Genomic DNA, 23,878 nt, shown 5'->3' on the forward strand with positions numbered 1-23,878 from the left:
TAAATAGTAGCGTCGTCCATCCATGCAATTAGTGTACAAAATATTATTTGTGTCAGACGGAAATGCGTTTTAACGTTTCAAAAGATTGAGATATAATGCAATCTTTTAGGTATAGGCCTACATAGATTGATTATAATGAAGTTTGTATTTTATAAGAGTTTGTCATTGGGCTTAAATTTAGGATTATGTATATTGTACATGAGATTACCAATCATCAGGCGTGTACGAAAAGCTTGGTGATTGGTCAAATTTGTCGGCAACGCGGTTGGTTTAAAGTTTTGTTTAGAAAGCCCGGTGCGCACGGCCAGAGCCGACTTTCTTTTTTTATTCATGTCCCGCGATTTATTAATCAGTCGCTTCGAGATCCCAGTGCAGGAAGGCCTTTCGCTAATTTGGTCCTGCCTTCTCGATTTGGCACCATCCAGCAGCGAGTAATATTTCTTTTATATTGTGTTGTTTCGGCAATAATTCGATTTTAAATCGAATTGTTAGGTTGACATTTTCTTTCTTTCTTTATGCAGTCTTCTCGAACTCTACTTGTCTCCAGTTTTTTAATTGTATTAGGCCTATTTACTTCGTCGACTCCAGTTTCTTCGTCAGTTTGGAGGTCAGAACTGTACTCGAGACAGCCATCGTCGATTTTTGTTTTTCGTTCTTTTTTCTAGGATAATCAGAAACCGTTACCTTCTTCGCCGTCATAGTCATCGTCGATTTTCGTTTCTACGACATAGTTAGAAACTTTACCATCGCCGAACTTTACTCTGAGTCTGATCCGGGGGGGGGGGGGGGGTCACTCCCAACATGACTGGCTAATACCATGAACCTAATTCATGCTAATACGCACCCGTGTCCAGAAAAGGCGTCGAAAGGGTGTCTTTTCAGCTATACGGCGTCGTCGATGTTTTCCTTAAAAAGAGGTGTGTTTTAACTTTAAGCACAAAACCGAAAAAGGGTCCCTTTACAGGTTCACAAGTTTCGACGTTTTCATAAAAAACGGGGCATTTCAGAAAAGGTGCTTTACGCCATTAGGGTCCATTTCAGAGGTCGGATCATCGTCGCACTTTACTCCGACTGCGAATCTGATCATCGTCAACCATCGACTTTTGTATATTTATATTGTCGACTCCCGTTTCTTCGACATCGTCAGGAACTTTATTCCGAGTCTGAATAGATCATCAACATTATCGACTCGTTATTTTTGGGGGGAGGGGAAGACTTTGATCTGTAATATTCATTCAGAATAATTAATTCGATGACATTATGTACTGCGTATTTAACCAGGCGCGGATCAAGGGGGAGAGGGGCGACGGGCTCGCCCCCCCCCCCCCTCCCTCTCTGGCAACAAAAAAAAAAGTTTTAAAAAAAGGTTTAAAAAATTAAACCTTTTTAAAAATTTATTTAGGGGGGGGGGTGAGTGTTGAGAAACAATGGGATTGTTCACCCCCCCCCCCCCCCTAACACCCCCCGTTGAGCCAAAACAAAAAATGTGTGCTTACAGTACACCCAATGAGCGAAATATCGGTCGGCGCGATTTTCACATTTCCGGAGGCAAAAAGAAAAAGAAAAGTGTAGTATAGAGATAATTATGCTCATTATTACTATACTAAACCCCTTTATCTGCTTATGCTCAGACTGCAACTATTGAACTGGGTTTTATGACTAGGGTGGTGCCCAATTTGATGTGGTACAGTGCCCAAACTTAATGCACTGATTTACATCGTCGCGAAACTTTATATAGGAAAAAATATATAGGAAAACATATCGAACAACTAGCTAGTCTACTTCAATACAATAGCTTTTTTAGTTGCCCTCTCGGGGCTTTGATTTTCTTACGTTCGAGTGGAGAGAGGTGACACGGATTGAAAGAAATAGTGTATGGGGCGCGTGTATTAAAAGATAACACACACGACCTTCACTTTGGATTATTCTCTGGCTAACACTACTAAGTGGGTGTGTACCACCAAAGAGATACTGGTGTGTGTACGCTACAAAATATACAGCTTGCATGCGATATGTTCGCTCGCGCTCGTCGACTATTTACTAACATTAACGTAGATATATATAGATATCAAAGAGCAACTAAATATGCGCGGTAGATAGAGAGCTGAGTGGAATTGGAAGGCAGCTGGAAAAATTACAAAATGGAGCTGGATTCGGAAGGGTTAGACTCGCAGGTGGAAGTGGTAACCTGGAAGGAAACTAGCCATAATGAAAACTGTGATGATTACGAGGTGGAGAAGATTACTGGAATGCGTTTGGTGAAGGTAAGTCCCCGGCCCACACTACAGGTGTAGTAGTCACTAGTCAGGGTGGTTTTTGTTTTCTGTTGTCAGCTAGCGCTAGCTAGCTCGGTCAGGTCAGCTCAGGAGGTCAGGTTGAACTTGATCATATGCGCACGTGAATAATGTTAGTACTTTTAGTTTTAGTACACCTAGAAGTTTGTAAGGTGTTTTACTGTTAGTGTTACTTTATTTTGACTGACCTAGACAGTAAAATTCATCTGCTTGGAGGATTAAAAACATATTTTGTCTCTTTAGTGGGGGGCCTTGCATGTGTTAATTTGGGTTTTCATTTCAAGTTGATGTAAAAGCTTAAACTTTGGTACCACTTTAAAGGTAATGATCTATAAATCAATTTTGGTTCGAGTGTCAAGCACATAAGTAAAAAATATTCAAAATGGCCGCCAAAATCCAAAATGGCTGCCAACTTCTAGACAATCCTCACAAAGTTGGATTAAACTCTCCATTTGAAGTCATTTAAGTGTTGAAAGTGATGTTTTCAAGTCCAGTGAGATCAATAGACACAATTAGAAATTTATATGATTAATATATTTTGCTTAATTTGCATAAATTTGCATAAATTTCATGTTTAAAAAAATAAATAATCAAAAAGTGAAAATTATAAAGGAACATATTGCCTTATAAATATGGAATGAATAAGGGAATTACCATGAAACCTTTCAGAATTGTTCCAAGATACATTTTTAGCATGTCAGAAGAATATGGGATCAATAGCTCTTTGTTATCATTCCCCAAACTAGAAGGTCTTAGAACTGCAATAAGCAGAAATAAAACTAGTCTGGCGCCCTCACGTGACAATAGTGAGAAAGTATCACTATTTCCATATCTACATGAGACAGCAAATTCTGCAAATCCTGCTGAAACTGGTTCTTTAGATTTGTTTCTCAAATCATTTGGTAACGAGTGGTAAGAAAAGAATACATACTTTTATTAATTATAAGTAGAAATACAGGCTATTGCAGATCAGACAAGGAACAACGCTGGTATAGTCTGTCCTACAAACTTGCATCGGAACATTTTCACAGTTTCAGCCCTGGATAACCTTGATCATAATCTTACATCACGCACTGCAAGCTCATCCTTCCATGGAACTGGTATCTCAATATTTCAGTTTCCTTCATCACAAAAGCCTGGGTTGGAACACGAATGTCTATGGATCAACTCACAGAAAACAGGTGCATGCAGCAGTGAACCCACCCTGCCTCGTTCGTACACGTTTGTACCACCTGTGGGCCGAAATTTTGTCACCCAGCCTCCTGTGAAAGATGTGCAACCAGTGGCAACGAGTTCTTTTGATGAGGAGAAACAGCACGAACAGGCATGGATGGCGGCAGTTAATGAAATCTTATATGCGGATTGTGATACAGAAATACACACTCCAGCGATGTGGTCTTCCTACCATGCAGCTCGATCAGATACTGTTGGACAACCGGAAAAAAACATTGAAGCCCTCCTGCCACTTTTCCATGAAAAGGCCGCCACTTCAGGAATGATTCGACATGGAATGAAACTGGTGAAAGGGACAACTGAGCACCTCAACCCACCAAATCCCTGTGTTGGTAGTGGACCAACCACTCTATGATCTTGCAAAGAAAACGCAGTGGACCTATCCTGACATTTTTGGGGAGGACAAGTTTGTGGTTATGCTAGGTGGGCTCCACATTGAGATGGCTTTATGGAGCACCATGGGAGATCTTCTGCGTGGGTCTGGATGGCCTGAAACCCTGACAAAAGCTGGGCTAGTTAAGACAGAAGCAGCAGCCACAGCTTTTCTAAAAGCATCCAATGTAATGAGAACAAGATATGCACATCAAGTTACTATTGTGGTGCTTGACAGCCTTCTGAAGCAGGCCTACGAAGACCAAGAGGACTCTTGAGGATTGGGTCATGGAAGCTTCCAAAGAAAGTCCAAAATTAAAATTCTGGCTACTCGTACACAAGTACCAACAGATCATATTCATGTTCATCCGGGCACATCGGGAGCGAAAGTTGGAACTCATGGTTACTACCCTGAGAAAGCTTGTGCCTCTGTTCTTTGCTCTAGATCAACAGAATTATGCCAGGTGGATACCAATCTTTATCCGAGACCTGGAAGGTCTACCAGACAGCATAAAGGAAGAGTTTGAGAAGGGACATTGGACAATAACTCGAAGCAATCGCCGGTTCTCATCCTTACCAATCGATCAAGCACACGAGCAAGCCAACAAAAGGGTGAAAGAAGTTGGTGGCATTATTGGTCTCACAGAGAACCCCGATATGCTGGAACGCTGAATCATGACTGGCCCAGAAATCAGCCGTGTCATTGAGGAGTTCACTGGTGGGAACAATCACGATGATGTTGAAGAGCTACCTCACCATGAGGAAGGATATGCATCTCAGCATCGATTTATACACCATACCAAAGATCTGATGGAGGTGTTGCTGAGCAATGGAAATCCTTTTGAGGAGCACAGTGGAGTCCTGGTTACATTAGACGACAAGGTGTGTGAGTCTCCAGCTGCTGCAGAATCTGTCCATGAAGTCGAGTCTATTGGACAAGATCAGTACAACAACTTCAGAGAGCATGTGCTTACCTCAAATGACACACCTCTGACAGCACCAATTAAACGAAACAACTTACTGTTGTTCCATGAGAAGAAAACACAAAAGAAGTCAGCAATTAAGCTTAAAATGCAGCACTTCAAACGTCATGCAGAGCTTTATGGGCAAGCTTTTCTTGTACTAGACAGCCGCGGAGGGGATTTGGAGGAGTTTTTTCATCATGAATCTTCCCCATACCCTCCTGCATTATCATCCGAAGGGTCTCTCAACTCTTGTACCAAGTCAGATTTGTTGGCATATATCATGGAAGACACAGCAAGTAGTGCCATTCATGTCAGCAAGAAACTAGTTGCACCAGATTCTTACGACTTCATTGTTATTGATACACTGATACACTCACTTCCTGGTACATTTGTCCAAGGCAAGAACTTTGATTCATATTTCGACAAGGTATTCTGCCCAAGAATTTGCCACGACTTGAAGCGATCGACAAGAGTAGACTTTGTCTGGGACCAGTATCGTGCAATGACAATCAAAGGAGGCACAAGAGAAAAACGTGGAAAGGGCACCCGACAACGAGTATCTGGTTCTGCAAAACTTCCAGGAAATTGGCAAAAGTTTCTAACAAACGATGACAACAAGAAGGAACTATTCTCATTCTTGTCCAAGAAGATCATAGAACAGAATTTCCCTGATGACAAGAGTGTCTACGTCACATCAGGTGATCAAGTGCTCCATGCTGGAAACAGTTCATCTATGGATCAGTGCAACCATGAGGAAGCTGACACGCCTGTCTTAGTACATCTGCTCCACGCTCTCCAATCCTCTTCACTTGGGATGGTTTACACTGGAGACACTGATGTTGTCGTAATCCTTCTGAGTAATTTCCATCACATCAAGGCTCTGAATCAGGCCGCAGAAATCTGGATCTCCTTCAAAGCGGGAACGACAACTAAAATGATCTCTCTGAACAGTATCGCCACAAACCTGGGCACGACAACATGCAAGGCCATGGCCCTTTTCCACGCATTCACAGGATCAGACAGTACTTCTTCCTTCAAGTTCAAGGGTAAGCGATCCTGCTGCATGTTGATGCACGAAGTGCCGTCCCTCATGGAACAATTCTCAAGTATGGTTGACAATCCATTTGAAACATCGCCAAGGTTGAAAGAAGTGGCTACAAACTTTGTCTGTTGGCTGTACTTGAATGATGAGGACAATGATGTTGACCTCGTCCGAATGACAGAAGACCAGGGACGTGGAGAGAATTCCTCCAACCACAGATGCTCTGTATCAACATCTGAAGAGGAGTGTCTTTCAGTCGAGCATCTGGGCAACAGCCCACATGTCTATGATGCCTGTCAACAACCTAATCAACCATGGGTGGAAGGAAGAGGACGGCAAGGATGTCTTCCACCTGGATGTGAAGTGCACTTGCTCCAATGCCTGCTCTCGGTGCAAATGTGTGAAGACCAAGCTAAAGTGCACACGTCAGTGCAAGTGCACATGCGAGAAGTAACTGGGCTATACTCTATCCTCTCTCTATCTCTCTCTCACATGGTGCACCCGCAAGCCTACTGTATATCTACATCACCATGCAAGCCGACACTTACAAGCAGAGAAATCGAGTCAAGGAATTGTTTGCTGATGCTAAAGCCGACTACAATGAACTCATAGTTGATTGTGGAAATGATCAGAAGGCACTCTACGCCATCATCAACAAGCTCCTGCACCGGAAGACTGAATCAACTACGGCACTTCCACATCATACCTCACCTGATGATCTAGCCTCTAAATTCTCAAGGTATTTCATTGGTAAGATTGAGTCTATTAGATGCAACCTGCAGTCAGATATGTCTTCAAGTGATGGAGTAGAGTTAAACAACGAAGTAACATCCTCTGGCAGTGAGCGTCTGAATACACTCGGGCCCACAAGTCCGCTAGAGGTGCATAGAGTCATTTGAATGACCCCTGTTAAGTCATGCTCCCTGGATCCGATTCCTACCTCAGTTGTGAAGGAAAATGATGACTTGATGGCCATGCTTATCTCAAGGATAGTCAATGCTTCTCTACACGAAGGGAAGTTTCCAGAGGAGCTGAAACTTGCTCATGTTACTCATGTACTGAAGAAGTCATCCCTACATCGTGATGAGATGAGCAGTTATCGGCCCATATCTAACCTGCCTTTCCTCGCCAAAGTTCTCGAGAAAGTAGACGCCAAAAGACTGACATTACACCTACAGGACTATGACCTTCATGAGACCATGCAGTCTGCGTACAAGAGGCTTCACAGCATGGAGACTGCTCTTCTAAAAATATCTATCATCCTGAGGGCAGTCTTTTGGACTTATCTGCCGCATTAGATACGATTGATCACAAAGTCCTTCTCCAGAGGCTGCAACGAGACTTCAAGGTCGATGACACTGCACTGGAATGGTTCAGGTCATATCTTTACTGCAGACGACAGGCTGTGAACATCAATGGAACTGTGTCGGATGAAGCTTCCTTGACCTACAGCGTTCCGCAGGGGTCTGTCCCCGGACGATACTCTTCACGTTGTACACTTCCCCTCTTGGGAACGTAGCCCGTCAACATGGTGTACAAGTCCACTTCTACGCAGATGACACCCAGCTGTATGTGACATTTGATCCAAGAGTGGCAACTGATGAAAAGGCCATAGCTACAAGGATGACCTAGTGCCTTGCTGATATTCGTCGATGGATGGTAAAGAATTTCATGAAACTCAATGATGACAAGTCTGAATACCTCATAATTTCTTCACCTAACATGAGGAACAAGGTCAACTCCATGGACCTCCAAGTTGGCAATGTGTTTGTCTCTCCTACGGAAAGCGCCCGTAACCTTGGGGTCTACTTCGATCAGTCCATGAAAATGGACAGGCACATTTTACAGGTATGTCAGACTGCTTACTTCCAGCTTCGTAATATTGCAGCCATTAGACCATTGCTTACGAGGAAGGCAGCAGAAAGCCTTATTCATTCACTTATTTCATCTAATCTGGCTGGCCTCCTTCTGAAACCTTGAACAGACTTCAAGCAGTACAGAATGCAGCACCACTTTTGCTTTGATACTGGCTTGAGGAAACATGATCACATCTCTCCTGTTCTTGCTGAGCTACATTGGCTTCCTGTCAAGAGCAAAATTGAATTCAAGGTCCTGCTGCTCACATTTAAGGCAATTCATGGTCAGACCCCAGGATATGTGTCATCTTTAATCGAGCGGCGTCATCTTCGCCCTGGACTTCGCTCATCTGGCCTTACTCTCCAGATGCCCATTACTCATCTCAAGGGATTTGGAGACCGAGCATTTTTCCTCTTTTGCTCCTCGCCTGTGGAATTCCCTCCCATCATCTATTCGCGAAAATGACAACCTTGACCACTTCAAAGCTTCACTCAAAACTCACATCTTCCTTCAGACATTTAAATGCTAACTTTATTGGAGGAGCTCGCGCCTTTGAATGTTTTTTTAAACAGTTAAATGGCTCTATACAAATGCTGTGAATCATCATCATCATCTAACACCATCTAGCACGAAAATAGGTATATTTGGTTAATTTGTTAGCCATATTGTTATTTTGTATGCATTGTTGACAGTTTTTAAAGCAATTGTCTATGCAATATGAGAGTAAATATGCTCCAATTATGTTTTTAAATTTGTATTCAATACCTCATACGTGCAAAAATAGGTATAGAGACCAAAATCTACATTCTAGACTCAATAGTACAAGGAATGCAATAGCTTGAAATTGGCAGCCATCTTGAATTGAAGATATGCTCCAACCATGTTTATTTCATTTTTATTCCATTCCTCACACATGTAAACCTAGGTATAGAGACCGAAATTACCAATCTAGGCTCAGAAGTTCAAAAGTTATGAGGCATAATGCGAAGGGGAAAACAAACAAAAAATGGCGGCCATCTTGGATTTTGGCGGCCATTTTGAATTGAAAATATGTTCCAATTGTGTTTATTTTATTTTTATTCAATTCCTCACACATGCAATCATAGGTATAGAGACCAAAATCTCCATTCTAGACTCAAATAGTACAAGAGTTAAGAGGAATAATAAAAAAGCTTGAAATTGGCGGCCATCTTGGATTTTGGCGGCCATTTTGAATAAAAGATATGCTCCAATTGTGTTTATTTCATTTTTATGCAATTCCTCACTCATGGAAACATAGGTGTAGAAACAAAAATCCTCATTCTAGACTCAGTAGTACAAACGTTATGACGCGCAATGTGCAAAAACCTTGAAATTGGCAGCCATCTTGGATTTTGGCGGCCATTTTGAATTTTTTATCGTACATGCTTGACACTCGAACCAAAATTGTTTTACAGACGCTAACCTTCAATTTGGTACCAAAATCGAAACTTTTACATGAACTTGAAATGACTGAGTACCAGGGCACCCCACTACTTAATTGACACTCTCCTCTGACTGAGCTCTGTAGTAGGCCTAGTTGATAGATCTACGCTGAACGAAAAAGACTGATATGAATATGACTGTTTTTTTGTCACCTGTTGATTGGCAAAACATGAAATTGTAGATCAAATGTTCAATAAAATATTTAATATTAAAGAATCTTGTCATGATTTTATAAATATAATACAATATTTCTAGACTATAGACTATACAATTGATTTACACCAGTTTTTGTTCTTCTTCATAACAAGCGCAAACATTATTCATGTATGTATATGTAATACTACTAGTTGTAGTTCAGTAGTTGTACTGTAGATTGTAATTACATATTGGAGGAGGAGGAGATGACAGGCAGGAGGGGATGAAGGAAAGAGGTGGAAGTAAATTAGGAGGAGGAAATTGGGAGACGAAGAGGGAGACATGAAGAGGAATATATAGACATACTGTACATTTACATAGAATGATAGAGGAGGGGGAAGTAGTAGGAGGGGAGAAGTGGAGATATAAATGAGGAAGAAATAGAGGATATGGAGGAGGAGAACAAAGATGAGATGAAGGAGAGTAGCAGACAGAGGGATGAGAAGTTGAAGGGATCGAGAGATGAGGTACATATATGTAGATTGTAGATATACACGAAGAGGAAGAGGGAAAGTGGAAGGATGAGATTAGGAAGCGAGGGGGATCAAGGAGGGGGATCGGAGAAGAAAGAGAGGAGATACATGAATGGTAGGAGAATGATGGAAACTGGAAGAAGAAAGAGGATAGAAAATTTGAGGAAGAGGTGATGATGAAAAGGAGGGGAATAGAAAGAGGAGAAGAAGCAGGAGGTTAGATGAGGGAGATAACGAGGAGTAGAGGAAATGGAAGAAGATGCAATGTGAGGAGGAGGAAGAGGTAGAATGGGAGGACGTACACTGTGAGATAGAGAAAGAGAACTTTTGGGGCAAGATGATGAAGAGGTGATGGTGAGGAGGAAAGAGAGGAGGAGGGGTTAGGGTTTGAAGAGCAGTAGAAATAATAAATTTGGAGGAGATCAAGAATAAGAAGATGGGAGGATGTGAAATAGGACGAGCTGGAGAAGGGCAAATACTGTAGTAGGGAAGAGGAATAGGAGATGAAAAGATGGAGGAGGTGAAGTAGGAGAAGTGGTTGAGAGAAAGGAGGGGTAGGAGGATGAAGGGGTAAAGAAGGGGAGACTGGCAAATATGGAGAAGGGGATGAAGAATCTGAGGAAGAGGGGAAGAAAAATGAGGAGATGAGGAGAACGGTAGAAGAGGATTGAGAAAGGTGTACATGTAGGAGGAGAGGAAACATAAAGGGAGGTGGATGATAAGATAAAAAATTGGGAGTAGTGACTAGGTGGGAAGGAGTAGGTATTTGTGAATTTATCTGAGAAAATAAATTTCTTTGCAATAATCATCTCCCAATTATCAAGTTATATACCGGTATTCTGTTCTTGAGAAACTCTGTATAGCCAAAGATAATTGTTCATTAAACTCTACATGTATGTGAAGAATACGTTAACATTAATGATATTAGTAGTAGTCATTCAGTGTCCACAGACTCACTGCCCCAATCACAATTGAATTTCTCATCCCATGTCATATACATGTATATTCATCTCGATTTTTCTTTAATATAAGCCTCAATTTTGTTCTTTCCTTCCAGGGAAAACTCTGGTTTCGTGTCCGCTGGAAAGGCTACGGTGCCGACACGGCTACGTGGGAACCCAGAGTCAATCTTACTCACTGTGAAGAGCTCCTAGATGACTATGTCTCCAAAGTTCAAGACAAAAAGTACAAACAGAAGAAAAGGGTAAGTGCAAATTCTATTGCTGGTAAAAGAAAAGAAAATTGGCAAGGTGCAGTTTAAAGCCCCACTGCACTATACAGATACTTATGCCCTCTATAGCAAACAATGCCTAATCGGCCGTGACAGTTGGTCCTCCATGGTTCCCTTTTTCTTATGTTAATTGACAGCTGATTTGATGAGATAACCAGCTGTCAGTGACCATGCAGGGAGGTCTAATCACTCCTTGCCAAACTAGTGCAGATATGCTTTAAAGAGAATCTCATTCACTTGCTTGGAAAGCCCTCTATATAGCAAACAATGCCTTATCGGTGACAGTTGGTCCTCCATGGTTCCCTTTTTCTTATGTTAATTGAGAGCTGATTTGATGAGATAACCAGCTGTCAGTGACCATGCAGGGAGGTCTAATCACTCCTGGCCAAACTAGTGCAGATAGGCTTTAAAGAGAATCTCATTCACTTGCTTGGAAAGCTTGCGTTGTTTTGCTGTGCATGGAAACTCATCGCAAATACTGTTGGATGATATGCAATTCCTGTTAAAATAAGTGCAGCGTCAAAGGAGGGGGCATGCCGACCTAAGATGCCCCCCCCCCCCCCCTGTCTAGAAAAGCCAACTTGGGATACATAAAGTACAGTGTACACTGTATTTTTCCTTTGCCCCGTGCACCCCTTCAAGTTTTCGACTCAATTTTTACGGAATCATGCCCCCCCCCCCCTTGCCCTACTAAATCCTGAACCTGGCCTGCCCATGCCTATCTGACAAATACTTTAAAATATATATGATTTTGTTGAACTAACACAACATTATGATCATATTGTTAACTTGCCAAGTCATCACGTTTGTGAGTTTATGGGTTTTGGTCTTTCTCCAAGTTTCACATATTACGCCAAATAGGTGTACCGGTGAGTTCTTTAATTTACAATTTACAAATGATATTTATACAAATGTTGCTCATATTTTTTATTCAAGATCACTTCCCCAGATGTACAGGAAACGTGTCATCACGAACAAAGTACTCTGTGTAAACTAATATAGACCTATACTTACATGTACAGTATGTGGCTAATGTGGGGAATCCCACATAAATATATACCACATTGTAGCAGTACCGGTACTTATACATACAGTGGGTACATGAAAGATCTTTATGTCTAGGGCAGTGTATTAGGGTAATTCCATAAATTAGGGACCCACTTTGAGACATTTTCGATGTCCCTGTTACTTAAGGAACCCACACATATTTGAGGCTCTGAGTAAAGACTTAGATAGTGGAGTTAGATTGTTAAGCGATTTCCAAGCATAATATCATACCTAGAATCAATAACAATCTCACTTCACTATCTAAGTCTTTACTCAGAGCCACAAATACGTGTGGCAAGACATTGATCTACATTTGCCACTCTCCACCCAGATGTTAAATGGGTACCGGCAGGAAGGAATTCCTTAAAATGCTGTGGGCGTCGAAATCGGCAGCCTAGCATAGCCGGGTAATGTTGGAGCACCTTGAGGACCTTGCAAGGTCGATACATGCGCTATATAAGAATCCAATATTATTATTATTATTATTTATATGTAACAGGTTTTGTGTCACCAATTTAGGGAATTACCCATTACTGTTTGAAACAGTGACCAAGATTGTTTTGTTACCTCTATCGTTTCAAGCATTTTTTTCTTTTAAGATTTTGAAACCTGTATGTAGTGTACATAGACAGACAGAGGCGGTAAAAATACACAGGAGCTTTGAGAGAAACTAGCTTTGGTAATACATGTAGCACTAAAAGAGCTCTGGTTACAAAAAAAATGAAATATTTAAATTGTGCTTTTGTTGTTGCAGCCCCTAAATTATGGAATAGTTTACCAATTAATTAGTATCCCTCAATCCTCATCCTTGGAGTTGTTTCAGCAAAGTATCTCTTGTTTAATAGTTATTTATAGCTAGGGCATGTTTGTTTAAGTTGCTAATTGTCTGTAATTATTATTAGAATTATGTATTATTATTGCTGTATGTTAACTTTACTTGACCTTCAATGTCCTTGTTTGTTTAGTCCTAAAAAACATTGTATGAAGCGATTTATTATTCTTTTTATTACATATTATTGCCAGTAAATCACTCTTATACAACACCTTATTCTAAAAGAGGTCCCTCGAATAGAAAATCATTTTTTTACACTGGTATACAGACACAATATGTACACGAGACAGAGATGGTAATTTGAGACTTTCATATCTCAAAGTGGCATTCAATAATGCTGTACAGAGATCTAATGGATGCACATGCACTATGCAAATAGCCCTGCATGCATTTGTGAGTTTATACGAGCCAAGGCTATTGTGTGAATATTGTGTCAGAGCTCAGCGGAAATTTTAAGTGCAATTCTGTATTAAAAGCAATCAGTATATTTAGTTTGCAGGCACAAACTATTGCCATTCGTTGTACATTAAAGTGTCTGCAGTATGAGACTACAAAAGGCGCTGTAGTCTTAAAGGGCAAGTCCACTCCAAAAATAACCTACTTTCAATAGAAGCAGACAAATCAGACAAACCAATCAAAAAAAGTTTGAGCAAAATCGGATAACTATAAATGAGAGAGTTATGAATTTTTAATGACATGATAAACTTTCATTTTAATCAAACAAAATTTACTATGTTTCTCTTGTTTTTCTACATCCATTAAAAGCAAGTTATTTTAAACCGCTCCTGGACACAGCCCGAACTGACTATCTAAGCCATGCTCAAGCCTCAAGTCTTGGCTTTACAATTGTGGTAAAGTGTCAAATAAGAGTCTGTTGTTGCAGACTACAGTATATTTAGTGTACATTATATTGTAGTCTGCATGTGCAGACCCCTTTGGGAATTGACTGACTTCTTGGCGTAATCAAGTGTTTTTTGGAGTAGATGGGAAATGAGCCTCAAACCCCTTGAGACTTACAGTCTACGAGACCGATGGCTCATGAGACCGAAAATGTTGGTTTTGTAGGTATTTTGACAACTTTCCAGAGAGTTCAAGAGTCCAACATATTTCTAACTTCCGTCATACACTTTTTTGTTTTGTCTGTCTCATGGGCCATGGAATGGGATGCTGTTCTCATAGAATTTTTTCAAAATTCCTTTTCCCTATATTTCAGGACTTATCAGTATTAATCAAAAACGTCATTCAGTTAAATTCATATACGTATTCAACCATTAAAATATATGTATACTGTACAATCAAAATAAGTTACATCAAAAATTTAGCAGAACAACACAATGATGGTTTGGTGACCCTGGATAAAGCAGGGCTTATAAAAAGGGGCCACCGAATTGAAATACATAAAAAGATCAACAATACATTAAACAGGGATAAGGGAGAAGCACATTGTGAATTGTTTATCATGCAATAGATGGGTTGCTAGGAATAGCAAAATAAACAAAGTGTCTTCAAAAATATTTGTAGACCTTATTATTGAGATACAAGTCCACAATCTACTTGAGTGCTATAAAAACAAACTTTTTCTATATATTTTGTGGCTATTGTGGGCTTTTGGTTTACTGGGAATCTGGGATGACTTCGGGGAACATACATGTATTTTCTGATATATTTCTTCGGCAGTTGTTATTTTTGGCTTTAATTGGTCTAGTGAACCTTTTGTCAAAGTCGTTCTTGTGGCCTTTGTAGGCTGTTGGTTTCATGGAATGACCTCGGAAAAATAAATGGCTGAGAATCACACAAACTTGTATGTATGCATGAAGATTATGTACAGTGTGTTGCAATACTGATCAAGACTATCCATGTTGTACTGTAGGTCCGTGATGTATGTAAAGCTGAATAATGGGCTGAGAATGATAAGGAAATGAAACTGCACATGGAACTTAGCAATCCTTGTACCCGGTAGCTAGCTGTCATGCATAAAATATACAATTCTTGTAGAGTTGTGCTTTTCAGTTAGTTTATTTTTGCTTTGATCCCCTAGCAACCCATGTATTACATGATAACTGATTCATAATGTATTGGTTTCTCCTGAAATGCAATCATGTGGTCTTCAAGGTCAGCTTTCAGACAAGAAAAAAATAAAACGAAAAAAAAAAAAAATTATCGATGAGTGTTTGTTTTCATCGGACTCCAGTAGATTTTGGACTTGTATCTCAATGATAAGGCCTACAAATATAGATCCGGAAGTGTTTATGTAGCTTTCATGTACAGCACATGTTTACCAAAAAAGTATAGGTTTACTCATGGCAGATGTACTTGTACATGTAGGTTATTGTTGGACTGATATGTGATGAACATGTCGTCTACATGTAGATGTCTTTGAATGTCACTTGTTTTTAAAATATGCAACCATAAATGGAGTCTGTTTTGAAAGACTAGTTACGGTAGGAAATGGTGTGACCCTGGCAGGGTCCATGGTCTGACATTGCATGTTCCCAGGAGGTGGGATGAGAGCCAAGAATCACAGTGAGTCCAGGGGAAAACCCCTTGCGATCCCTCGATCTAACACCACCATTGACCAGACTTCCAGAAATAACATCTACAGCTAGTTTGGTGTAATACTACATGTATTCTCTAGAGGATGTGTAATAACATTGTGCAATAGACAGCAAGTTAACAATCAACTATCAATATATGACAAACAATATGCCTTGGAATAACGGGCATTTACACCACAAACAAAAACCATTGTTTTTTCTCACATATTGCATAGTTTCGTTGGAAGCTGATAGGCATGCAGCTACATGTACCCATAAATGAGACAAAAAAGCATTATTCCCTCAAAACCCTCCTCTGTAGAGTGGTATGTTTAAATGCCGGCTGAAACACCTCTGATTTTGAAGGTGCTGCTCGCTCTCAAAACATTAGTGAATTATTCTGGTTTTTCGGTCACGTGACTCTCCTAGCTTCCGAGCTAATGTATGCAGAGCAGCAACAATTAGTGCATGTGATGAACTTACGCACACAAGGACAGAATTATCAAACATCAACAGGTCTTCATTGTTTATCCAGTATTGTACTGGAAATGGTAGTTCACAAAATATACTTTTTTTTTCAAAGTAGTTTTTCTTCAATGTAAATGAGCCTAATGTCCGCTGTGCATGCTCTGCCACCCATCACCATCATTAAATAAGAAGAGAGCCCCAGGGTAAATTGATTTCTGCCAATAGGTTTTATAATAGGAAATAAATAAACTACTTGTACATGTACGACCCCCTAACAAGCCAAAAACCTGGCTTTTATTTTGTTCACCATTTTCCAATTATCCACTTATGTTTTTAATGTAGCCTGTACCTTGTTTCTCTCTGATACTTGTTTTGTTTTCTTCTTAAATGTTTGATTGAAATGTCATAGTTTTATAATGTTTTTATTGCCTCTTGACTGTTTTTTACACATTGTTTTTAATTGATGTTGGAATTTGGAAATAAATGATTTTATTTTATTTTATTTCATTTGAATGTTAAACTTCACATGATGCATTTACAATAGCCAAACACCGTTTTGAAAAATGCTTGATTTTTTGGACTACCATTTGCATGTACATGTGTACATGTATAATACTGAAAAAACACCATTAAAAAAACTGTTGGGAGTTTGCTCATGCTGCATGCATGATATTGAGTTTTTGGGTTAGTACTTAGTAGTGCGCAATTGTGCATGCACGACTCTTTTGGTGCCCTGCATGCATGCATTAATTAGCATGTGATGGAAGCTAGTATAGAGTCAAGTTCCCGAGCAAAAATCAGTATCTTACCGAAGTTTGCATTTCACTGTAAAAATCAGTAAAATTTCTGCAGGTATTTAAAAAAAACACTCCAAAGGTGGATTTATCGATGTTGATTTTTTGTTGTGTTTGCTGGTAGCTAGTTGCTATATATATATATGTAGCTACATGTACATGTGTTAATAACTTCATAGCCATGAATTATTCGTCTAATTAAGCTTTTTTACAACAGCCTTTTGATATATCAAACCCATTAACTTATAATCTTATTATTATCAACATACTTTGTATACTGTATTTACTTTACATGGTGAGTACTGTATACCGTTTCAATTTGAATTTGAATTATTTGTAAGTCATTCAATATGTGTACTGCTAATAGTGTTTTGAAATATGTTATTGAATACAATTGATGAAGCCTTAAAAATGTCAAATATATAATAGCCTTTGAAATTTAGATATTACCTGTACCTTACACACAATGGCCTCCATGGAAGCGTACGTTGGGGATGCATTATTTTGATAGTGGATTTGTTCAGTGTTACTGTATTAGGAAATCAATCATACTCCGGCCGCTTTCATAAAAATTGTTCAAGTGTCGCATAGTTTCTATAACAAATTTGCTCTAAGCCAATCAAATGCAATGATTTTGGTAGCTTTAGTGATTGTAAATTGTTATTGATAACAAGTTTTTATGAAAAAAGAGCCCTGACCCTGAATTACGATAAGGGTTCCGGTCTAGCTGCTGAGCTGAGTGATTTTTATCTCTCTCCGTGCACCCAGGCAAGTCCAAGCTCTTTTGATATATACCTGTATATGCTAAGTTTTTATTTATTCTTCATAGTATCATACTACTTGGTGATGTACATGTACATGTATAGGACTGCAAATTATGACAAAATCCCTTTTAATAATGTTTGTGCCCTTCAATAATGATAATTTGAGCTATCTTCAAGCATATTGTTGAAAAAGTGTGTTCGGGGGAAACTCACTTTACCAAACAAGCCTTATAAACTTTCATGTACATGCATATTTGTAAACTGTAGATTAGAAGTCCAGGCACCACACAATTACTGTATAGCTGACAAGATTTAACACAATACATGTCTCGGATGAGCAAACCATTATGCTTCCCTGTAATGTACTTGTGTATGCAGTTAGTGCTCAAGCAACACACTGCCACATACGTACTCTCACACTCTACCAATAAAAAAGGGGAGAAAAAACATGTCTGATTGACATATGAAAGCTTATAGTCTTAAATCTAAATGGTTGGTGGTATTAAACTGCGGTCTTTGCAGTTTACACAGCGTGGTGAGCTCTCCCTGATCGATATTAAGATTTGTGAAGCATTATATTAATTTGTTTACAGAAGACATTTTGAAATGGCTTGTGTTATTTACTCAGCAATTGGTTCTTCACCATATATCACTCAGGCCTTACATGTATACATATTACCTGTACGTATATAATTTTAACTCATTTGTATCCGGTTTGCATTTTGTTGATTTTAATTGGAGCATGAAGCTTTCTATTTGTTCCCTACTATGCCTGAAAAATATTAATGAGCAGTCTGTTTAGAAACCTTGAAATTTGATACACTTTAAAAGTCATTTAACAATGATCTAATTATGATATGATTATGATATCAGATTATCAGTACATATTATTCTATATATTGGCATACTGTACATGTGCTAAATGTATAATAGCCTACATGTAGATATTTACAACTGTACATGTATGTGCAGTATATGATTTCCATATTGAAAATTCTTTAGTACTTCGGTAATGCTGTTAATAAAAGCTATGATCAAGTAATCTCCCATAATACATTGTATATCTGTACTAAAGCGCTAAGAGACATATTATATTAAGCGCTTAGCGCCATATAAAAGTGGAATATATACCGGTAATAAGAATTAGATCAGAACATTGATTTGACAACTAATGGTCGTTATTTTCCCACTAAAAGCCATTTTCAAGCTCATTTGTTTTGAGGGAAGTTCTAAATCAGCATGTCTTTCAAATGCTGTTAGAACTTAAACCTGCAAATAGGACTGTACCGGTGCTACTTTTAAAGGCTTAATTTGACAATTTTCAGCAGTAAAATGCCCAGAGATTTAAAATGTAACAGGATACATGTACATTTACCTTGGTTCAGATCAGATTTTTTTTCTCTTCTTTTTAGTTATATTTTTATTCATTCAACTATGCAACTACATTGTACATGTTTCTACCTCTAAAAGTCTAAACTGTCATTCATTAAAGGTACTATTTTGTTGCTGATTGTATCTTTGGTTTAATAGGTACATGTACCTATCCTTTTACATGTATTGAAATGCTAAAAAAATTGTACTTTATTTTTCTAAATGCTAGCTATTTCTTCATAGAGGTGTCATAGTCAATTGGTTAAGCACTTGACTTGAAATGCAAAGATCGTGGGTTCGATCCCCGACATGAAATTAATGTCCTTTGGCAAGGCTTTAATCTGTATTTGCCACTAAAAGCCTTTGTGTTACTATTTTGCCATATGCCCACACGGTGACCATATGGTAGGAATACTCTCTCCAGGAAGTGGAGATGGTGCACAATGTGCGATTTTGAATCCATTGACCGGGGTAATATTATATCTGTAAAGCGCTTTAAGACAGTATTGTGTTTTGAGCACTACCGGTAAATAAATCCAGATTACTATTATTATGATAGAGACATATCACTTTGTCTATTTCTTTTAATTCAAGATTGCTTATCATTTCTTTAATTGTTGCTTTCCATTTTCATATTCTTTTCATAGTGCATAAATGTATAGACTATCTACAGTATTATATGTACATGTTGTTCGATGTGATAATTACCAGTTATCCAAGGCCTGTACACAAAATTCAGTACCGGTATGTTCTTTACTTCCTTTTTTTTTCTATCACCCAGCTCAGCTCAGTGTGTCATGAGCTACCTTACTTTTGTTATCAATACCCTTTAACGAGTATTTAGTACATGTTTTTATTGTAAACAAAGTGCAGACCGCCTTTTTTCTTCTTTCCCCTTTCCCCTTTCCCCATTCACCTAATTATTACCACCTGTAGCGTGACCTGGCTGTCTATGTACATGTTCCCATTTGAATACAGATTATAACAAATGGCATAAAATGATGGTTGCTATGGCAGCTAGCCTTAGAAATGGATTTCTATAGGATATGAGTGCGTGACTCTCCATGCGTGAATTACATGTATAATGGTGTTCGAATGGTGTGCTTTTCCCCATCTTCCATGCTGAAAAGTAATGAATTATGGATAAAAGTGTCTTGTCATAATGCCTCCACCAGCTTCAAGTCAACTGTACATGTATTGCTTTGTACACTGTATAGTTGGAAAGAAGTACTGTGAATGCTCCTCAGATCAGAAAGTATTTTTTTTTAACATAACCTACATGCTCAATAGATTGCTCTTTTTTAAACAAGGGAATCTACAATTTACAAGCTTAGCTTTTTACTAGATTCCCCCATATTTCACTTCAAATACAATTGTATTTCTAATATCTCTGTACAGTATGTTATTTTGTCTTTATCAATACTCCTTGGCCTGATATTGTTGTATGTATTTTTTACACCTTTCGAAAGAACAATACTTTTCATTCTTATTTTAATGATTCATGTAAGGAATGGAAATGTGAAATATGAAATTAACTAAACTGAAAACTGAAACTGAAAGAATTGAAATTAATTTGTTGACCTGAAAAATTTAAAGAACAGCTGTTAGATGTACCAGTTCATGCATGAAAATATAGCATATCATATTTTTTGCAAGATTTTGTAGAAAATTAATTATACGGTGAGTAGTGTTGCTGGCTCACTCACATACAATGTATGGCATACCAATTTTTCTGAATTGTTAATTCAATTAATGATGAGTGACCTACATAACTTGCAACTGCAAGACATTTACTCTCATTTAAATTTCACTTGAAATAATTTCTTTTCCTACAAGTACAGTCAACAAATAGTGACATTTTCACAACCCATATTTTCTTATTTAAATCCATACATGTACATTTTTCTCAAGGTCAAATACAGTTACATGTGCATGTATAATGTCATGAGAAATTAAGGCTACCAGGTATTCAACAAAATGTATCCCCTGCCATTATGATGATGTTTCTGAGGAGTCAAACTTGACTATATTATTCCTGTGTTGTTTGACTAGATTTATTGTCATGCATTAATTGTACATATTCTTCATCAGTTTTGATCCCATAAATTGATATCAACAATATCCAGGGCAGTTGGACTTGTAGTGGATCCTGATTTTAAACACTTGAAAACTTGACATGTATTGCAAGCATATGGGAATTTGGTAAAAAGTGAGGGGTTGGGGGGGGGGGGGGGGGTAAAGGATGGTCAGCAAAAACAAATTCAAACATGTAAAATTGGAATGCTTTTAAAGGAGTGTGAACTGATGTAAACAAAGCACAAAGTCTGTTGTGGCTGGAGTCAGTTAGGGCTTGCTTAAAGGTCAGCAAACAAAACTTCAAACATTTAAAATTGGAACGCTATCAAAGGAGTGTGAACTGATGTACTGTACATGCGTAGTAGGGTCCATGGTACATGTATACAAAGCACAAAGTCCATTGTAGCTGGGATCCAGGGCTCTAAGGCTCTTACATGTAGATACACTCTGGTGCAATCTGATCCATGTTTGAAACATTTTCAATCAACTGTATGGGTATTAAATCCTACACTATTTTGTTTGAGAATGAATATTAACTGTAACTGATTTTCAAACCTGTACAATACAAATTTAAACCTGTTGCTGTTTTGCTGTTACATCTGTAACCTTTAACTAATAAATGTATATACTCAGTAATATAAATTATAATATTCAGGGAACTTTTTTAAACAAGGCCACCAGGTCCATGGGGTTTTCCTTTGTTCTCCTATTTCATTTTAAGTTATTGTATAAACTGAACATTCTTTGTATGTATATATATTTGTTTGTTTATTTGCATTTGCTGTGTTTTTTATGAAAATGAAATGAATAAACGATCGAACGAACGAACATGTTTAAACAGCTTGTGAATCACCCTGATATTAATTGTCATTTTTTATTCTTGTATATCTTTCAGAGACAAACGAGGAATGCATTAATCCACACCAGAAAGAGAGAGCAGAAGGATGATGATATCAAGGTGAACTATGCCATCAAGAATAAGGCTACACTCACTAGAGACATCATGCGGAAAAGAATCATCAAAAAGTTCATCTCAAAACCCAACAAAGTCTTCAACCGAATGGTAAGAGACTTCAGAACAGCATGAGACATTTCTATTGAACCCCTACTGCACTAGCTACTTGCGCCCTCTATATAGCAAACAATGTCTAATCAGTGCCTGTTGGTCCCCTCTGATCCCCTTTTTCTTGTGTTAATTGAGAGTTGATTTGATGAGATAACCACCTGTCAGTGACCTTGCAGGGAGGTCTAATACCCCTGGCCAAGCTAGTACAGACGGGCTTTAAAAAAAAATTAAAAAACAGAGGAGGTGCAAGGGCTTAGAGGTTGAGCAGTGGTCTCGTAACTGTGAGGTCCTGGGTTTGAAACCAAGTCAATGTGCTTGTGCCCTTTGTTATTAAGGCATCCTTCCTCGTCACCAAGTCCCTCGAGAAAGGACCTAGAACCGTCTGTCCCCTGGCTGCTAACATACAGTACCAGCATATACATCTTTCTTAGCATGTACATGTAGGTTGCTAATACATGCTTACCTTGTAGGTTGCCTACCTACCAGCATATACATTGTATACATGCATATTTTAGCAGTCATATGTAAAACAATCATTATCCATCATCGAAAAAATAAATATGGAACCTCTAACTGTATGAGATATGTTATATTGCTGATCCGTCTAATATATCTTTCATGATGTACAAAAACTTTAAATGGTACATGCGAGGGTGTGGAGAAGATTCTGTGAAGGGGGTGGGGACATTTTGTGAGAAGTGGGGTAAGACCAAATGGCAGAGATAATTGTTGAGGCTTGGCCCCCTCCCCCCCCCCCCCCACCATAAACACTTTTATGTTTTAATTTGGGTCCTAAAGACCTACAGGTAGGCATTTTAAAGCACTGTAGAGTGAAAACTCCCCCAAAGTAGGGGTGAGGGGGGATTACCAAATGCTATGATGTCCCCTACCTGCTGATGCCGTTGAATACATTCTCTATGATGTTAAACTTCTTTGTGTACTCCTCTCATTGTTACAAATTAACAGTCCCTTTAACAAATTCATCTTCTTAAATTCCATGTTTTTACAGCCCCAGACCAAATATCCCATGGATGAAAGCCAGCTGGATATGGTCCTTACCAAGGGCCCAGAGGAGTTGCCATTGGAGATGGGGAAGGAGACAGAGTCTAAGAGAGAGAGGAGAAGAAGGAGAAGGAGGGGGAGAGGGAGACCCAAGAAGAACCCAACCAAGATGCCTGACCTCCAACCACAAACCCAGTCTTGTGAGGACAGGGAAACTGATCTTCAGCTGCCCCAAACCCAGCCGTGCCCTGACAGAGAACCTGACAGAGAACCTGACAGAGAACCTGACAGAGAACCTTTAGAAACTGTTGACGACATCATTCTGCTCGATGACAATTCAGTACCAGAACAAACACCAGAGACGGCTGTCAAGAGAGGTAGAGGAAGGCCTCCAAAGAAGAAGACCGCCGAGCTTGGAGAGAAGTCACATGGTGATTTGTGCAGACAGGAAAGGCCAACAGGGATAAGAAGGAAAAGAGGGAGACCAAGGAAAGGTGTGGTCAGTGGAGGAGTTACTAAGGCAACGACTTGCGATCCATATAATGGACAGATTAAACTAAAGAAAGTGGTTATTAGAGAGGTGAGTTTTACTTACTGCATTTTTGCCAAAAATGTCCTTAGTAGATACCATAGATAAATATATGTCTGGTTCATTTTAAGGTTGTTTTAATGCCTATTTGTTTCCTTCAAAAAAGTTTGAAACCATAATGGTACGATATTAAAGGGCTGGTGCATGTAGATGGATAGTTTACTTTATATGTCTCTGCTGCCGAATACAGTTTTTGAAGAAACAATCAT

The 23,878-nt window shown here is 38.9% G+C and overlaps 1 protein-coding gene across 2 annotated transcripts in view; it reads left to right on the forward strand.

Moving 5' to 3' along the window:
• The first annotated feature begins 1,851 nt into the window (after positions 1–1,851).
• Positions 1,852–23,878, forward strand: part of LOC577585 (kinesin-related protein 4) — a 45,422-nt gene continuing 23,395 nt past the window's right edge. The window contains exons 1-4 of one of the 2 annotated variants that reach the window (XM_030995390.1): positions 1,852–2,264; positions 10,953–11,099; positions 21,908–22,075; positions 23,088–23,660. In XM_030995390.1, coding sequence (XP_030851250.1) covers positions 2,142–2,264; positions 10,953–11,099; positions 21,908–22,075; positions 23,088–23,660 — 1,011 coding nt within the window. In that variant the 5' untranslated portion in view covers positions 1,852–2,141. The remainder of the gene's footprint in view (positions 2,265–10,952; positions 11,100–21,907; positions 22,076–23,087; positions 23,661–23,878) is intronic. The other variant, XM_030995389.1, reaches the window with a different exon arrangement.

The sequence above is a fragment of the Strongylocentrotus purpuratus genome, unplaced genomic scaffold (genome assembly GCF_000002235.5).
Source record: "Strongylocentrotus purpuratus isolate Spur 01 unplaced genomic scaffold, Spur_5.0 spur5_scaffold_21, whole genome shotgun sequence".
NCBI lineage: Eukaryota > Metazoa > Echinodermata > Echinoidea > Camarodonta > Strongylocentrotidae > Strongylocentrotus > Strongylocentrotus purpuratus.